Genomic DNA, 20167 nt, shown 5'->3' with positions numbered 1-20167 from the left:
TGCATTGAGAGTGCGTTGTGTGGTGGGAAGCAAACGTGACCTTCCTGTGTGTGTGTTAGAGTGGTCAGTGGGGAGTATCTTGTTCATTGTGTGTGTGCTCTGTCCCTTTCCTGCAGTATGAATCTTCAGGGCTGGGCCTGATTAGCAGTAGACTGAGGACCACACTCAACCGCATCCAAGAGAGCCTCATAGACGTGGTAGGAAGTCCTCTTCCCCCTAACATCTCTTTCTCCTTTTATGCCTTCTCTCTTTGGCCTGCTTCTCCACATGTTTGTGCCAGTAAACTGTCTATTGTGATCCATTTTCTGTGCCTCACTTTTTTTATTCAGTCTCCCTTTCTCTCTCCTGTGCCCCTCCCACTCCCCTACCTTTTTTACCCCTGCCCTCTCCCTCACTATCTCTTATATAACTGTGATTGTGAAACTGTATCCAAATGGTAGTGTGCATTAAGCCTGGTCCCCACAGTCCATCATCATGTTCTATCATCTCATGGCCCCTGCCCCTCTCAGTTAGCAACCCCAGGTGTGTTAATCACCCCTCCCCCCTCCCCACCAAGCACACTTAAATGACCCTGCTCTTCCATGGTTTATGCGTTTACCCCCATTAGGGCCCTCCAGGGCTGATGACCTACTACCCTTAATGCCCTGCACCACACTTTATCTTCAAGCCTGCTCAAATAGGTGGTCATTAGTATATAGGTCCTCCACCTTGAGCCTCACCTTCCATGTGCTCCTCACACTGAACAGCACTGTGGTTTGTTGGAGGCAGCACTGTGAATTGAGGTGCTTGTGCTCTAGGGCAGGTTCTCCTGCTTTGATAAGCCTTAGAGATCAAGATCTGAGGGAGAAAAGTGAGGAAAGAAAACGCCACGTCTCATGGCCTTCCCATTGGATGGCATCATGCCCTGCCTCAACGTGACCTCGCAGGGAGCCCCGAGGTCACTTCTGAACTGGGCATGAAGGGCTGAAAACAGACAGGATGTTTGTCTCTGTTGCTGGGAACAAAAGCAAGAATTCAAACAATTTCAACCAATGAATAGGCAATGATGGGGCATTTGATCTGTAATCGCATGGTTGCTGGTTCAAGCCCCACCACTGCCAAGTTGCCACTGTTGGGCCCCTGAGCAAGACCCACAATTGCTGAAGTTACTCAGTCATAATTGTAAGGTAAATGTAAATGATCTGTGACTAAGCCAGGAACTTAGCAGGCAGTCTAGTCGTATTTAATTTTTTTTCCCTTGCCAATAGAAGTATTGAGTGATGGAATGATTCAGTTAGTTTTCCTGTGCAAGTTATAGCAACAGGTACAAATGAATTCAGAGTCTCTTCCAGGCAGCAAAATGTACGGGGTATTTGTCATTGGATAATGTGAGAGAGACTTTCTGCGCTGACCTTAAGAAACTAACAAACTAACAGCTGACTCACTGCTGAAACCTCCCCAACTTTGTGGAGCACAAATCTTTTCACTGGTGTTGAGACATTCGACGCACCCAGAGATGATAGCTTTGGTGTTCCAAGCACATTTGTTTAGGAATAAATATTAGGAGTTCAATAAGAATGGTTTCTCCAATTTAGGGTAATAAGATGTTAAAATTCATCTTGTGACAAATATGTAGCAGACAAACAGGCTACTTCAACTTCAACTTTCCATTGCCCAGAAACAGTGCGTGGAACAATTCCATTTTTCCCACTTGCAGCTAACAAGCAAGTCATGAAACCTGCAAATGTTTGTAGCTGCATTGTTTTCACTTCTGGAAATATTATAAACTATTATTTTGGGTTACTATTATTTTATGTCTCAGGACATCAGTGCATAATGGCACGCCATAGATGATATTTGGAAAATCAGGCTGCTGGGACATCAAATTAATATCTTACTTGTCTCCCACTGTGATGCAGTAGTTCTCTTTATCTTGAGCATCCCTTGTGTCAGTTTGTGGTGGTGATATTTAAAAGAGAAGAAAATGGTCAGAGGGTAGTTTTAGTTTTTGGAGGTGATAGCTGGTCAGTTTGTCACAGTCCTTGATTTTTAAACAAGACATGGTCCTGCCATGTAATCAGCCCTCCTTTCTGGAATAGGGTAGATTGTTTTTAATGATATGCACTTTTTCTTTTCACATTAATCAGTAGCATGATAAGTTGGGATACCCTACCCCTCTTCAGTCAGCATGGCAGCATAGGGCTTGCCTTCAATTTATTTTAAATGAAGTCATGGAGTCATCTGGGTAACCACTTAACAATATGTAGAAAGGACAACTATATTCTGATGCTGCATGATATATGAACACCTCTATGATTCATGTAGTGTGCAAGTTGATTTTATTTCCCCCTGGTCAGCCAACAGGGGGCAGTGGCAGGATACATACTTGCAGCTCAACAGCTACACCTCCCCCTTTGGGAAGCTGCCTCCTTTAAGAGCACATTAATCCCATCAAGGCTGACTCTGCTGCAGAGCTACAGGACCACATGGTGCGAGCTGTGGTATCACCTGCAATGGCCATCAGGGCCTGGCATTAAGATAAGTGCAGGAGGATGCAAGCGGAGCCATGTTCCCTGCATGCAGGTGGAGATGGCTATTCCCCACATGAGCCCTCAGCCACAGTGGCCTAGCTGTAATGATCTCACTTTGTGGCCGAGAGCCAATGGCTGAATTAAAAGCTCTTTAAAGCACTGTCGCCTCTGCGGCTGCACAGCACAGGGCCTCTTGCTCTTTATTCCATGGCATGGGCAGCTTTTTTGGCTTCGGAGGTGGGGGGTTCTGGATGTGAAGCTTTTAGTCTCCTCTCCCTCCTCCCCCAAGCTATTTTTTTGTTTGACTCAATAAATCATTCATCGCCTAAGATAAACTCTGCGTCTGGAAAGTTTGCCTCAATTCCAATCAGTGTGCTCATTGGGACCGCATGCTTATTTTACCTTATGCAGATCACTTTGACTTTCTGAATAACAAAAGTAAAATGTAGGTCGGTGTGTGAGAGGTAGACTATGCACATGAGTGTGTATGTTGTTTTTCTGTAAGCTGGAGAATATCACTTTCAGAACAAAAAGACATCAGCACAAACTCGGCAGTAGCTTGTGTTTCAGGGACGTTTCTGGCTTTGACGTTTCAGGGAATTGTTAATTTTTCTAATGGGTTCCTTATTTTTAAGATGGATTTCATGCATGCTTTTACACACACAAGCACATAAGTGGGATGTCTCATTTGTAAACAGATGAGCGAGTTAATTGCTTTCTGTGTTGCATAAATGAAGAGGGCTACTGTGTGCATGGGCTAGTCATTTGGGTTCTTGCTTGTTTTTCTACTTCAAAGGAGAAGTAAGAATGGTCAGGCTGGGAGCTTTGTGGATGGTAATGGATCACTACCCCTGTGGGCTTGCTGTCCCTCAGAGCCTAGGCTCATCTGTGTTGCCGGTTTGACCACATGACACTGCCAGTTTAGGTCATGCTCTTCTCTCTGACTAGTCAGGCCCTCACCTGTCATAGCCTTCTGGTGAGGAAATGCTAACGTGTGTGGGCATGTGTGCATATGTGCACATGCTGGGCATGTCATACCCATACCTGGTAGCAAGCTCCCCTGGGCTAGCTGCTGGGCATTGATTATCTCTTTGTAGTGATGCAATCCAACTTTCCAACCTGCTACGCCCTGAATCGCTGTGTAAACACACTGTGCTTGTGGTTTAAAGAGTCAGACTGATGGAGTATGCATATGGAAGTGTGAATGTGTGCACAAGTTGACAAATAAGTGCTGCGTTTGTATTTAAGTGCTGATCTCTGCTATTTCTGCATTGTTGACCATGTTGGATAGCCAAATATGAAGATTGAGGTAGGACTGTGCAAAATGTCATATCCCGATATATGTAATTTCATATCCAGATTACTATGCATATCACAATATAGCACATTTTCTGTAAATGCAATAGTTTATGTAGGCCACACTGAAAGACCTATTTCTTATTACATTATACCGTGGTGTGACGTCACAACCGCGTGTTGATGGTTTTGAAACTGGTATATATTTGGCTCGTAGTGATAAAGTTGATTATTATCTTTAATTTTAAATGAACTTTTGTAAACATATTGAATGACATAAGGAGGCAAGCGACTTGCATGTAAAAAGCTTAAAAACACATACACACACACATACATACATATACATACATACATACATACATACATATACATACATACATACATATATATATATATATATATATATATATAAAATATGCATGCATATAATGGTTAAATATAAAATCATTCATAGTAATATTTATATGTAATATGATGCATTTTACCATGTGGAGTTCAGAAAGTGTAATGCTCCTTTAAAGATCTGGTAAGGGATGTGGTGACTCAAAGCTTTCTTTGTCTCTTCAACTCCCTCCGCATCTTGGCGGTTAATCTTAAACATCTGCATGGGCTATGTGTGTTGCCACGCTGTGCCTTCCTAATCCCAAACACTGTGGAGCTCAGATTGAGATGTCTCGGACCCTTCCTTCTTCCATAAGCAAAGAGGTTCATGTCTCTTTTCTTGCAGCTTTGTGTTTAAGGCTCCACAGCCCACAGGTGTTCCCTCTGTGCACTGCGTTTGATGCTGTCTTCATTCCTGGTCTGCTCTGCTGACGCAGCTATGTGGAATCATGGACACGGGCGTTGGTGCTGCCACTGCACTGTCTGCAGAAGATCAATGTCTTTGCATGTAAAATTGAGCTTTCGGTTTATGCACACCGTTGTTCAAAAAAAGTAGTCCTCTATATGGTCAAGCCCTGAATAACTGCAGTGCGTGAGGAATCAGCATGTGGAATGTGTGTGTAATCTCTTTGATTGACTTACGACTGACAGAAGAGTGCCAACTGTGGCTCCATTCGATTGGAATGTGCTGATTTAAATCTTCTGCTGCTATTCTTTTTACAATCTCAATAAAGCACCTTCCATTATTTGCTCTAGGGCCACTGATTTAATTTCCTCGCTCCTCATTGAAGTTAGAGAGAAGGCCTGATCCGAGGAAACCCATCCCAGGGCCATACTTATTAAATTGAAAACTAGGGGACTCTAACACCAGGATAAACAAATTTGTAGACCAAGATGACATCAAGGATGAAAATAAAGCGCTAATTCCATTTGGACTTCATCTAATGAGTAACAAATTTAAAATATAAGGAGAAGATGATAAAGCAAAAAGAAGGATTCATTTGATAGTAATTGCCTACTGATTCACTTGCCCACTGACTTGAATATATCCCCACAGAGCAAAAAAATAAATAAAAATAGGCTGTGATTACAATTAGAGGGTCCTTGCATTAAAAATGTCCATGTTGGGAAGGTGAGAGTTCCTGTGTGTCAGCTTGCTGTTTGGAAAGCTTCCCATCCTTACATGGATATTTCAGTGTAATCTGGTTGTTTTCTGTATATGATGAGAGCATATATATAATGAATGCAGCTGCGTCTTGAGGCTCCTCGGGTGTAGGCGTACAGGCATGAACTGTTCTCCCGCTTTATGACGGATTGTCTGAGATCCTGGCAGAGGAATTCAGTGTGACCTCCAGCTCTGAGTCCACAACAAACCGGCTACTGCTCTGAGATGAAAGCCAACAGTAACACTCATATTTCAGCAGGGTGGGCCTGCAATATCTGCCAAATGAGTCCTGCACTGCAGATGCTGAGATTTTGCAGATGACAGTGTGATGGGGTTAGGCCTTGAAGCCAGGCGAATCACAGAGCGATTTTCACATTTCCTGGATACCACCACAGTTGAATATCCAACTTTCGAAGGTTAGGTATGCTGTGGAAGACTTGGAGCTTACTGAATATGCAGTATTATTAAAAACCAACGGCATCCAGTGCCATTGTCCTAGAAACCCGATATTTCTTTTAATTTCATGCTAAGTTTCTGTTAATGCCACATTAGTTTGGTATCTTGGAGAAGAAAAGAGGGAAGCAAAAGATGTACTTTAATTAAGATATCATTTTAGGGGAAATGAAAATGACCTAAGCCCTGAAATGGTTCACTCCCAATTTTTTTAAGGTAGAATAATAATCAACAATAATAACTGCTTTTATCTTTGCAAAAACATAAGATGGTAATTTTGGAAGTGTTCATCTAAAAAAATCACAGTCTGTATCAGCTTTGCGTCTTACTGCTGTTTAATTTGAGAGAACAAGGTTCATTTCCACTTGTTAAGGGTCAGCAAAACCTTAATCCAAGGCAGTTCATAACCCTGGATCCCAGTACCTTGAAACAGTGTAGCAGTGCATGAGTCTTTCTTGCCTCTCTCATGTCTAAAAATAATGAATTATTTGAGGATATCAACTAATCTTCTTGATCAAATCAAACCTTCATTCTGTTTTTTCCCCCCAGTAGTTAAAATAAGCATAATCTGTTGCTTATGCATTGATAATCATGTGATGACTTTGCTGCTACGGTTCTTGTGACTCCTGATTTTTTTTTATTTTTTTATTTTTTTTTTCCCACCCCGATAAGGACCCTGGGTTCACCACACAGGAGTACAGACCAAAAGTTGTCTTCTTGACTCACCACTTGCCACCTGTTTTTAGCAAGTTCTGGGTAGGCAGACACATGTCAGCTATCCTGTCTTCCTACTAAGATAAAGAGAAGAGACAGCTGGACTTGACATTCAGAAACCACAGCCTGAGGTTTTATGTGAAAGTGCCCCGTGCTGTGGGTGTATGACCTGTGGCAACAAAGTAAATGGAGTGGGTGGAGGGGATTAAGTGGACTTTTACATGTGTGCTTTATTATAGACTGTTACACATATGGAGGAGGGGTTTATTATGCACTGTTACACATGTGGATGTGTACTTTTCCACACTGGTTGGGAGAGAGGATGAGAGAAAATCTCCAAATGTTCTTGTTGGACTCCATATATTAACTTGTAGCATGTCACTAAGGTTCTCAGCTTCCTCATTAAGAAACACACACTGGTTTGTGGACATTCCCTAAACTGCCATTTTGCCTTGGTACTACTTTTCAAATATCATTATCACAATAATGTGTAGCAAATTAAAGGACTTCTTCTGAAATTATTATATTCATGTAATAATAAGTCATATATATATAGATATAGTGCTTTTCAAGTGCCTAATGACTACATTAATATTAGAAGAAAAACACCTAAGAACAAATGAGACAATAAACACAGGATTCTAGTGAGAGGATACATTTAGTTTTGAGGAAAGTTATAAGGTAAAGAGAAGAAATGGGTTATGAGGTGTTTTGATTGTGCAGAGAAAAGAAGACTGACGGACATGTGGAAGAAAAGTAGAGATGGGGAGCTTATCTGGAAAATGCTTGGTTACTAAAACTATGTTGGTTAGAAGAAACAGTTAGCAGATCAGCTAAAGAAGAGCAGAAAGTACAGCTGTGACTGTAAGGAAGGAGAAGGTCAGACAAGTAGGAAGGAGTGAGGTTACTAAGAGATTTGTGAGTGAGCAGATGGATTTTGAAATGAATGCGGTATTTTACAGGAAGCCAGTGGCGATCTTGAAGAGCAGGTAATGTGGCTGTGACAGCGAGTGTGAGTGAGAAGGTGGGCAGCAGCATTTTGGACCATTTTGATCTTGTGGAGTGAGGAAGAACTGATAGCTGCAAGAAGAGAATTACAGTAGTCCAAGCAACTAAAAATGAAGGCATGCATGAGAGAAACAGCAGCAGAAATAGAATGAAAGGGGCATTACATCTGTATAATTGAAAGTTCTAGAGCTGGTTTGATTTAGAGTTGACTTAAAACCTGTAAAAAGAAATTAAGTCTTGTCCCTATTTTGCCTAAGAGTTTAATCTCAGATTAACAAGATTCATACTGTTTGTAGGGTGGATTATTGATGGATTTTGTTCTGAAATACATCTGAGTGTCATGTTCATAGTAGTGGAAGTCTAGGTGAAAGTGTAGTCTGATCTGCGATCGAATCTTGCGATAGGAAATTAGTCGTTTGTATAGTGAGATACGGTTAGAGAGACCGAGAACAAGATGAATTTATGATCAAAGAGCAGAGAATGGAGTATAGATAAAGAACAAACTAAACTGAGATTATGATTTATGGGTCTGAAAATTAACGCACTGAGTGAGACAGAAACAGTCAAGTAATATATTATTACATCATTCCCAAGTTTACAATCTAAAGCATTTACTTAGTTATTAAACCACCAATGATTAGCAAGTGGTGGAAGTTGAGCCAAATAGTATAGGTAGTTCAGAAAACAAAACAGGGGGTGGCACTAACAGCAATTATGGAGCAGGGCAGGTTAAGAGCAGTATATTCAAAAAATGTAACTGGTTAAAAATTACAGCTAGCAACCACGCAAACACTCACCACCACCCCTAGACTAGATTTGCAAATATGGCTCTGTGTGTGTGTGTGTGTGTGTGTGTGTGTGTGTGTGTGTGTGTGTGTGTGTGTGTGTGTGTGTAAGACCCATTGAGATTAGCAGAAAAGTAATGCCCTTTCAAATTAGCTATTGATTGATTTATTTTTTTAAGAACTCCTAAAATAAATGTTCTCTAAAAAGAAACTTATGAATGAGGAAAATGAACCCCTAAGTATATCAGATGTGTTTAAATGAGTTTCAGATGAGACACAAAGCCGAAACACAATTGTGTTACATAATGCATGATAACATATGCAGTGCTTAATCAAGTGGAAGCTGCAGCTAGATGCCAACTTGGCGCTTGTATGCTATCTTGCCAATATTGCATGGTCATTGAAATACATCATGGGTAGGTTTTGAATGGCTTCTCTGTCCAGAATTGTAGGCCATATTTATTTGCAAAATGTAACTTAACTTTTCTCAGACTTAACAGACTTAAATTCCTTTCTGTTTGAAGCAGTTGTGAAGATGTGCTTTGACTGCTGCATGATAGAGAACCCAAAAAGACTGATGTATTGGCATCCTCACACTGTGAGAAATTGAATGAACAAGTTTTCTGTTTTATCCATTCAATTATAAGCAACCATTCAACAAAGGGTTTCCACTTCTTTAAATCAATTAATATACTTGAACATCTTTGAATTCTTAACTCTAGTAGTGTGTGCACTGAGTAATTCAATCCATTTCGCCAGTTTCATTCCTGACAGGTGCATTTTTAATTTTATTAACATCAATGCCTAATTATATATACTATTTTTGAACAAGGATTGAATAAGGTCATCTTGCCCCAGGAGTAACAGTTATTCAGATTATAATAGTTATTTGTCTAGGTGACCTTCCAATAGTAATGTAGCAACAGAAGAGCAGATGTATGTATCGTAAACTAAAGTTCAGTGGTAGGGTTATGATATTCCACAGTCCACTTATCACCTGTCCAGAGAATCACTGCTTTTTTTTCCTTCTTTTTTTCATCCCTTCCTTTTTAGCTTCCAGTATACCTTGAACATCAGGCCTAGTGATAGGTTAAATGCATTAGTATAGTTCTGTCTCAACTAAAAAGGGCACCAGCAGCATGAAATAGTACAGGAAACTAGCAGGTAACAACTAAATAAGTCAAACTGTTCTACATCTGTCCAACTTTTGTATTTAAGTTTGTGACTGATGTAACGATTTTAGTACTTTTAATGAATTTAATAATTCAGTCTCAACTCATGAAAGTCGCCAGTTCGATATGTGATTTTGTTGTCTGCCAAACATATCACTTGGCGCTCACAGACGTAATTATCAAGGTATGTTTATTGAATAAGCTGTGAATCAAAAAAACATGCACAGGAGTGGCTAGTTCACTAGAATCATTATAATCATAAGCCTAACAATGTAAACACAAGCAATTTGTGGTTGATACAGGTAACTAGGTAAGCTAAAAAAAATAATTAGAGAAACAAAGTAAATAGATTGGTTTAAGCAATCTATGGGAGTAATCAAACAGGTAATCTTATCGATCAAGACCAATATAGGAAACTTATCAGCAATTTTGTAATAAAAGTATGACTACAGTGTAATAGGAGTATCAGGAGAGAATGCTGTTGGGAACAATGAAGTGGGGAACTAATTAAGAGTTATGAGGCTGTGTCATAGGTGAGGTGAAAGTTAACTCATCTAATTTCATTAATAATTATACCAACTGGTAACATATGAGGGAAATGTCAGCTCTTACAACTCGCTGGTGAACAGTCTGAAAATGCATGAATGTGTTCCACTGGATCGCCTAGACTGTGCGGGAGTTCAAGGGAGCATCCATTTGACTTCGGGCATCAGATCACAATGCCAGTTGTTAAGATCAGTCTTTCATCCAACTGCCTGAATGGCAGTGAGGATAGCATCCGTTCTGTGAAACTGTCTGATGACTCTGAAACAGTCTGCTGTTCCTTGTAGTTCTTGGCATTCGGTGATGATGTGGAGAAAGGGGTTCTTAGACCAAGGAATTGGACCTTCAGATCTGGCTCTAGTGAGAATCACATAGGCTTTCATGGGCAGACCTTTTCCGAAATTAAAGTGGGTACTTTACCGGCAATGTGTTGGAATTCCGGTACCAGATGGATGCGTTCAATAAGAGCCATGATGGGTGAATTCCTATGAATACACACTAACAAAAAGAAATTAATAAGATAATAACAGAAGAAACAACAACATCCAATTAAACTATGGTAAATTAAAACAACCTATTATTTCTACCTTCCTTTCGAGAGGTTATTGACTCATTTAAGAAACGAAAAAAGAAGAAACAAAAAAAAAAAGAAGGGAAAAAAAACAACTTTGTCTCCGTCAAAGTTTAGGTGGGGGGGTGCCCTTTCTTTGTTTCAGTTGCAATTCGCACCTCTGACCCAAATAGACTGCTTGACAGACTCCTCTCCTCACCTCTCAACTTCTAACAACTCCATTACTCAACTTGATTCACAAACCCAACTTCTCCACTCAACTAAGAGGGTTAAATTTGTCCATTATCTTTTGGAAGAAACAAGGCTTGCCAAGGTCATACATATTCAGTAACCTCTGTTAACGATTGGTGGAAAAGAATTTGAGATATACATAGGATCCACCACTAATCAATAAAAAAAAAAAGCAATAAAGGAATTTAAATAATAATCATAATAATTAAGAAAATCACACATCCATTTCTACCTCCTTGTGTTAGAATGAGGGTAGAGCATTTAGATAATCAGTTTAATTACTTTCCTGGTTTCTAGACATTACAAACTACTGACTTTAATATAGTGTCTGATTGGTTCATGTAGGATTTCTGGTAAACACAACTAGGAGTGAGTAACAATTTTTTACAGTATGCATGAGATTAAGCAACATACAGATGAGGTAATACAAGTGAACATAACTTCTCCTTAATTAATTTGTATTAAACAGAATAATGCAACAACAGGTATTTCTAAAATAACAGCAGCATACATCACAACTTGGAAATTGTATTAATTAAATTAATTGGAATTGTATTATATTAAAATTAGGAATTTGAGTCAATGGAATTTGAGCTTTTCACCATACCATCCATCAGTTTATGACCCTTAGAGAGAAGGGGGTTGAGGGTCAGGAACCAGGCCATCTTGATACCTGGGCCATTTATGGCTTTGTTGCTAATCCTCAAGACACCATTGTGTCCCAGGTCTGGTCTGTAGCCTGGGGGTGGAAGAGAGCCCCCCTTTTTACTAGGTTAGAACTTCATCAGGGGAATCATTTTTCATCTATCTTCACTACACAGAGTTATCTATGGGAACCATTCTTCAAGTGATGCATTCTTCTGTCTCTCTTAGGTCTCTTATACACTCTCTTATATACTGTCTCTCTTATGCACTCACTAGCCATTTTATTAGACACACATTGTAGGTGTACAGTTACAGCCCATCTGTTGCCATGCAACAGAGTTGTTAGCCACCGTCAAGCTCTTCATGAGTGGTCAGTTTCTGACCATAGAACCGCTTTGTAAAGTATAAAGAAACTCAGCAACAGCAAAGTGTAAAAAACCCTCAACACTACTACTATACCTGTTCAGACTTCTGTCAGCCCAAACTAAGCCACAATCATGCGAGTTTTAATGCCATGTTGAGAGTGGTCTGCCACCCAAATAATATCAGGTCAGGAGTGCTTGTGTATTCAGACACTAATAAATGCAGCAAAAGGAGGTAAATTGTGTATGCCAGAAGGTACTCTTTAGTCTGTAATTGTACATTTACACCTTGAACATTTGTAATATAAGTGTTCCCTACAAAGAGGTCAGCTTAGATGCGAGGTAGGTGTTTCCAATAAGTGAGGAATAAAGTACATGAGTTAAAGGAGTTTAGTTTGCTGTCTTCATAAATTGTGTGGTGGTATTTGAATACAAAATAAAAAATACATTTTAACATTATGGTCCTAGTAAAGGACTTGCTGTATAACATACTACTTACCACAGAGAGGAACATTGGATCATTTGTCAAGTTTATGAAACTTAATTTGACTTTTCCATTAACAATATCACCGAAGGTCCTGTGCACACATTAGTGAGGGTTCAATACAATAAGCTCAATCAGGTATTGATATGCTGTTGATCATCTTTGGACTGCTGTTTTTCAGTACTTTGCCTTCACGTATTGAAAAAGAACCAACTAGTTACAGTTTTCTTTCCTCCAGTTCATTATGGTGTGAGCCTATTGAAGTAGCGAAGTCTGTGGAAAAGTCTTCAGTCTATGAGAAATTAACGCATTATTAATGATCGTTATGGAACAGAAGCAAAAAGATGATCCCAACCTTATGAATTAATGTTATTGATGAATAGTGTTAACACATGATGGAATCCCTGTTAACTATTTAGGAATGTAGCACTGTTTTTTTTGTTTTTTTTTAATTATTATTTCTTTGTGAAGTTGCAATATCCCAGTTGTCTTAATTATAATTAATTTATAAGGGTTTTTTTTTTTTTACTGCCATTTTGTTGCATCTGTTGATGTATCTGAGGTTATGATTGGGTTATAAACCATCGGTCTGTCTTGAATGATGCGAGTGCTAGGTCCAGGCTGCTGATATTTTAGCCTGCAGGCCACATTTGACCTTCAGATGCCATGCCCTTCGTCAGGAAATGTTTTTTTGTACAATCATAAGCATCAGTCACAAGGCTTCTGGCATGGATATTCCAGATGTTTCCTGATGATCATTGGTTTACCACAGAGAGAGATTTAGGCAGTAGGGCACCCCAGTGCAACATCACTAAATCATTGACTCTAAGATTTATTGCGGGGAATGATATGGAATATTCTAATGTCTCAGTAGATCAAAATGTAAATAGTTTTGAAACATTTTCATTGTTGCTTGTTTTAACCAATGTTAGTTCATTTTCCCAATATAATATAAAAATGCTGAATTGAATAATTTATTTTCTACGAATATAAGTATTTGCTGTTCATGTTTTGTTTGTTAGGAAAAGAAGGAAATACTTAATGTATGATACTCTGATATTTCACTGCTCCTTTACAGGAAAAGAAAAGCAGCTTTGAGAGTTTATCCAGTTGGTTCGTGTGCATCCATTTTTATTTACCAGAATAGAAGAGATGATATGGCATCTTCATACTCTCCAGGTTTTTACATTGACTTCCACAGAAAGAATGAAGGATAGTTTAAAAGTCTATCATGAACAAAGGAATTATGTACTGGAGAGATTGCCAAGTTAGTCAGTCACCCCACTTGCATAAAGATGTTGGAAGCATTTAACAGAACAAGAACAGCTGGTGCCTCATAAATGCCTCCCAGCTATATATAGCACACATTCTGATGAGCTGTATCTTTGAGGCATTTGTTGTCTCATCTTTGTGTGATTTATGTTTTTGTCTTTGAGATGGACAGCTGTAGAGCAGACCTACTTCTAGTGTATCTCCTTATCCTTTTAAAACTGGCTGTCTTGAGTATCATGTCACTGGTACAAGCCGATACAAAAAAAAACAACCAAAAAACGCATGGGTTTGAAGAGTGGGACAGTGCTAGCCACTCGACACAAGAGCATGCATAATCGCTTCAGTGAGATCACAAGTCTTGGTGTCAAGAGCCTTTTTGGCACATTCAGATCTCTCTGTCCACCTACACTTAAGTCAGTAATCTTGGTAGGCTTTAGCATCCCAAACAAGAACCACTGAACCAGCAGCATGGTCTTCCCAGGCTTTTGCCAAGTTTGCTAACACAAAGCACAGAAAACCTGACTATTACTTGAGATGATTTTGGAATTAAAAACACAATACTCCACTCTGGCCCAAAGGTTGCAAAGATTCCTCACATTTTTTAGATTTTAAAGTCAATCTTACTGAAGTTCACAGGACTGTTACGCACACATACACTTATTTATTAGCAGACCAAACCTCTGCATTTTAGGCTTTGTTGTATTCTGCCGTGATATACAAAACCAATTATTAGAGGTTTTCCATTATTACAGGATTGGATTACAGTTTCAGCAGTCATTTATGTAATGGTTTCTTTCTATCTCAGGCATGGTTTGGTTAATATATAAGTGTATCATCAATTATTTCTGTATTTTTCTAGTAGTTCATTGATGATAATGATGTGAAAAAACTTTCCTCAGCTGTTACACTGAAATTTTCTTAATGTGATCCTAGGGTGTATTTTAATTGTAATATCTGTGGAAACGGTCAGTAGTCAGCACTTTCTGAATCATTGACACTGGCCTTTTTTCTGCCTAAGTAGTTTTCAGAAGCCCTGCATGAAACTGTAACATCTCATAAGCATTCCAAAAGGAAAAGAAGGATTTTAGCGTCTGGCTTTTAAAATTGGGAGTCAATATATTTCATGACATCTTTGCAGTGCGCTAGAGAGCAAATAGCGTTTTGCTAATTTTTGTGGATATTCAAATGAGAGAAAAGGTTTATTAATATATAATAATAATAATAAGGTTTATTAACATATAACACATAATATCATATTAACACCTAATGTTCTGGCTATGTAATGTATTGTTTAGGTTTAAGCCATTTTAAGCCTTTGATCTATACCTAAATATGATTATTTTCTTTCATTTAACATTTCAAGTTATAATGAGTTAGTAGAACAGTGTAGCTTAGGATGGCTGTCTTCAGGGTAATGTCTTATACAGAGTCACATAGTAAAATGCTGTGTTAATGTGGCCTAGCTCTAATTTACTTTTAGTCTAAATATAACATTATCTATATTTAAATGGTCTGATTTCCAAGCTGAAGACTAATGTTATTCTAGAGGTAAATAAGGGTTTAAGTGATGCTTCTTAGAGGGAAGTTTAAATTTAGTTTAATGTTTTCTGTCTAAATTACACATTGATGTATTATTCATTGAGTTTGGTGTTGACATTTGAAACACTGCTTCTTTCTCTCCCCTTGATCTTCATGTCTTGTTCATTTTTAGTACCTATAGTTTGTTTGCTCTCCTCCTTTAGGTAATTCTAGTTTCGTTTGTGAAATTAAGTGACCAGCATTTCGTGAAGAATAAGCTATTTTCAGATGGCTGTAAATGGATGTATCTGCCATCCTTCTTTCTGTAGATGTAGAAGACAACCTACTTGGCAAACATCTGATTTGTCCAGATTACTTTTCTATTAGGAACAAAAAATGTAATGGGAAAGTCACATTGCGGGACAAATTTCATGGACATACATTTGCATTTAAAATGAGAGTGTAATGGTCTAGAAGCATACAGCACAGCATATGATTAGGAAGTGAGAGAATCCATGACCTGTTCTATTGATATTAACATTTACTCCAAACTTGGGTTTTTTTAAGAAATTCTTAAGAATGTGTGTGTGTGTGTGTGTGTGTGTGTGTGTGTGTGTGTGTGTGTGTGTGTGTGTGTGTACATGCGTGCATGCAGGAGGCAGGGGGAGAGAATGCAGGCTCCCACGGCCCCACAGAGGAGAGGAAGGAGAAGGTACCCAGCCCTCATCTCAGCCAGCTGGTGGTACTGACTTCTGGTGGCACACTCTACGGTCTGGCAGAGCGGGTAGTCGCCACCGAGTCCCTGTAAGATATCTGCACACTCTCTGCCTAGGCTCTCTTTCACCTAGACATGAGATTAGTTTTCAGGTTATTTATGCAAATTTGACATTAATGAAAAATTAATCTTATGTAAGTTGCCACTTGCTTCATCAGAAGTAAGCCAGATATTGTAGCAAGATTGCTGAACCATTTTCACCCAAGGGTAATATTCATCTGTACTGCTTACTTTGTATAGTCAATGAGCTTCTTCCAATATGTTGAAGTATACTTCCAAAATATTCCCTAAAGTTTTGTCAAACTTTAATGTTGAGCAGATAGTTCATGTTTTACTGCTAGTTTACCAAGAAACTTTTTTTAGAATCTTGGACATTTTTTAATCTTAAAAAAATCCCTTTAAAATAATAGCCAGAATTTTGACTCTAAAGGAGAGAAATCTCTGTTATCATTGTGACCTAATTCACAAATAATTCTAACAATATATCACTGTCAGTGTTCTTATACAGCCAAAATGGCCTATTTACAACTACACCAAAATGCACTTCTGAAATGTCCCCCAGGCTAACCTAATGCTGTGTGAAGATCCAAACTGATTTGCTTTGGTTTGCTGCTTTTAGAAAAATTATACCCTTTGGGAAGTGCTTAAGAGAAGCCATGATTTTACCTCTGCTCTCTTTTTATTAGGTTCTTGAAATGTAAATGCATAGAATCAGTATGCAGATGTTTTATTGCTTATTATTAACCCCAAATAAGGGGAAGGAGCACTTCTTGCAGACTCAATAGCATACAGCTTTAATTTCCTTTGCACCATGCTTGACTTTGTGAACCTGACCTTCCTCCAGCCTAGTGTTCGTCTGACCCAAATATAATGCCAACAACCAATGGACTTCACCCATACTACACGTACAGTATACTTATTGTTTAGTTTATTTGTGACCCTCTGGTTATGCAAGATATCTAGGAACTTGTCAGAAGTATGTACATATACAGTACTATGCGGCCATAAGCATATTAAAACTTTTTTCTTTTTTTTAATTGGTGATGGCAATATTTTGCTTTGAGAAAAGTAAGTAGGTTTTAAATCAGCATTTACATGTGATTCTGGGGGAAGCAGGTGAATTTGTTGCATTTTCTTCTAGCTGATACAGATTTGGATAGAGGGTGTTGAGGCATTTTCTACTCAGAGATCAGAATGCAAACCCACATCGGTTTTTATGCGTTCTCGTGTGCAGTTATAAAGCAGTGTTGGTGAGGAAATGGATAAAGTCCTCAAGAGAATAAGCCAGTTCACACAGGTATCTGTCTTCACTGGCTGCATGACAAACAAGTGGAAATTGAGATTGTTTACCAAATTGCTGTTGTAGTACTTTAGGCAGGATGTTTGTTTGTTTTTGTTTGTTTTGTTTTTTTGATGAAGTTGAAGCAGGGTCTGTCACCCCAATTTATTTCATAAGGTAGAGTCATGATACCTCCCCACTAACCCACATGAGGGGCAGGTTCTGGATGGCTACAGTGCTAAATCACCAATTACCCTCCAGAACCTTCCTCTGTAGTTTGGTGCCTATGTAGTGAGACACCTTCACTGTGATTTTCTCAGACATACACACACACACACACACACACACACACACACACACACAAACAGGCTCTGTGCAGTTGGCTGACTGAAGAGCTTTTGGAACTCCATTCTGTAAGCCAGAGTCCAAGGATGCGGGCGTCTCTGTTGCCAGATGGCGTGCAGTGGGTGCCAACCACAAAGCCTAGCAGTCTGAAATCCAAATGTTTGAAGGTGTCCAAGGGAGGCTGTGAATGACCAGCAGGATTAGAAGATGCACAACTTTCCCTACAGTGGTCCTCTCCCTGCTGATGACTGGGTGAATGTCCACTTTGCCGTGCTGGTGCAGTGGTCATATTTAATACTCCTTCTGACCTACCATGTCAACCAAGTATCTGCATGGAATGTTCCACTGTTAGTGTTGCCACTAGCCCAGAGTCCATTTCAGAAAAGGTTAGTGCCAGAAGCCTCCTTTTCCTGGCGTAATGGAATAATCAATGAAGGGCAGAAAGCCTGTACAGGAATCAAGATTCAAGGTGAAAAAGATCAAAGGAGGAAATAGACTTCTCGTTACACTCTGAGCCCTGTATTTATATCGGCATAACCGAATAACATTTAAATTGCACTCATTTACTCCATCTGGTATCTCAGCCAAATACAGACCTCTTTTTTCTGACTATCCAGCTCTTCATTTTTGAACACATCAGAAATTAAATGAAAACAAAATGGCTCATTAAAAAGCCTCTTGCTCTTGTATTAAAATGAATTCCATGTTTCTTTTAATGCCTCCTGTGTAAATGCAGGATATTTAGAAAAAGATTGTTACAGCTGGTTGAGAATTTACATTTTCAAATATGTCTGACCTTATTTTGTGCATATTCCAATTAAATCTTCACACAAATTTTCAAGACCCTTACACTGATATTACATTTTGATTTTCAGTTTGTGGATAACAAGCCACACAAAGGGCTTAAAAGATTTGCCTTTCTGTCCTCCTGAGCAGTAATTCAACCCTTAGTGTATTAGGTTTTTTTTCCTCCCCATGATTTTAGAGCTGTATTAAACTGTGAAACTGGGCTAGTGTTCACTTGTGTTTAGGTTTTAGCTGTCCTAATTTGTAAAAAATGCCCTAAAATGCTTCAGCAACCTATGCTAACAGACAAGATTTAATTCATAGATCAGTTGATTTGATTTATTGATCTTAGACAAAAGGCAAAAGTAGTACCATATGTAGTATGTATGTGTATATATTTAAAACAGCATGACCTGAGCTATGGACTCCCCAGGAGTAAATAAGTTGGGGTGGGGCCTCCATGGATTGAACTTGTTTTTCCAGCACATACCACAGATGCATGATCCCACAAATGGGATCTGGGGAATTTGGAGTTTATCTTGAACTCTTTATGTTCCTCAAACACGTTCCGAACAATTTTTGCAGTGTGGCAGGGTGTGTTATGCTGCTGAATGACACCACTGCCGTTGTTCCCCATGTGCATCAGTGAGTTCTGGGCACCCATGACAGTGTTGCAAGTTCACAAGTGGTCCTTCCTTAGGCCACTTTTGGTATGTATTAACCACTGCAAACCAAGAACACCCCAGAAGATGAGACATTTTGGAGATGCTCTGACCCACTCATCTAATCATCACAATTTGGCTCTTGTCAAAGTCACTCAGATCCTTAAGCTTGCCCGTTTCCTGCTTTCAGTCCATCAACATCAAGAGCAGACGGTTCACTTGTAGACTAATATAACCCACCCCTTCACAGGAGCCATCGCAACAAGATAATGAATGTTATTCACTTCACCTGTCAATGGATTAATGTGCTAGCTGCTTAGTGTGTGCGTGCGCGTGTGTGTCTGTGTGTGTGCGTGTGTGTGTGTGTGTCTGTGTGTGTGTGTGTATAAGGAGCCTTTTGGGTTCCTTTAGTACTGCAGCCTTTACAGGCCTCCCAACTGATACATCCTACACATACTCCTACAGGAATTGTTACAGCTCCTTAGCCATGCACATGTGAACTTGCTGACATTAAAGCTGGTCTCTGGAGGGTATCTGTAAGATGAGGGGAGGAGTGACCTGTCAGATGTCCCTGAAAATCATGGCCATTTCTCTCAGAACAGAGTGACTAAGACTAAATATGTATATTATGCTGGCGTTTTAAAATGTCTCCCTGAAGTGCTATTGCAATGGCTAATCTCAAGATCATAATTTAATTACTTGACGTTTTGTTTGTTTGTCAAGTCTTGAATGCTTCCCCTTGTACTATTAGCTTGCTGTCTATGGGCTGTTAACATGTAGGCTCATAACCTCAGGTTGACTTTGAGAATGTTTGCCTTTGATGATACAGTGGCACCTATATGATTAGCATATGAACACACACTGAGCTCATCTGTACTGATTTCTATAAGGTGTGACAGATTCATAGTGTTATCAAGTATGTCTGCGGGAGAGCATTCTTTGTGAAGGCAGTGAGCAGCATATGTTAATTATTAATCAGACAGTTTCTTTTGTGGGGACTGTGGGCATAATTACATTCATTTATGCCCAGACTGTGACAGTTAAGAATCAGTGTTTTGTAATTACTACATCACTCAGCTTGGTGACCTGTTGTCTTGATTTTCCTCCAAGGTGAGCACCAATTTTTATAATTTTTTATTTGAGAGTAGTTCAGGTTTATTGTCACATCACCAATAAACAGTTTATAAAAGCAAGTGAATTTCTTATGTGC

At 39.2% G+C, this 20167-nt stretch overlaps 1 protein-coding gene across 6 annotated transcripts in view; it reads left to right on the top strand.

Moving 5' to 3' along the window:
• The window catches only part of vps50 (VPS50 EARP/GARPII complex subunit), an 84953-nt gene that overhangs the window by 52421 nt on the left and 12365 nt on the right, over positions 1-20167 (top strand). For all 6 annotated transcript variants that reach the window (XM_027012053.3, XM_027012052.3, XM_081701629.1 and 3 more), the window contains 2 exons: positions 117-197; positions 15766-15914. In XM_027012053.3, the coding sequence (XP_026867854.1) occupies positions 117-197; positions 15766-15914 (230 nt within the window). The remainder of the gene's footprint in view (positions 1-116; positions 198-15765; positions 15915-20167) is intronic.

This window comes from Electrophorus electricus, chromosome 2 (genome assembly GCF_041902795.1).
Source record: "Electrophorus electricus isolate QZ-2024a chromosome 2, ASM4190279v1, whole genome shotgun sequence".
Lineage (NCBI taxonomy): Eukaryota > Metazoa > Chordata > Actinopteri > Gymnotiformes > Gymnotidae > Electrophorus > Electrophorus electricus.
This window is presented reverse-complemented; position numbering and strand designations above follow the sequence as displayed.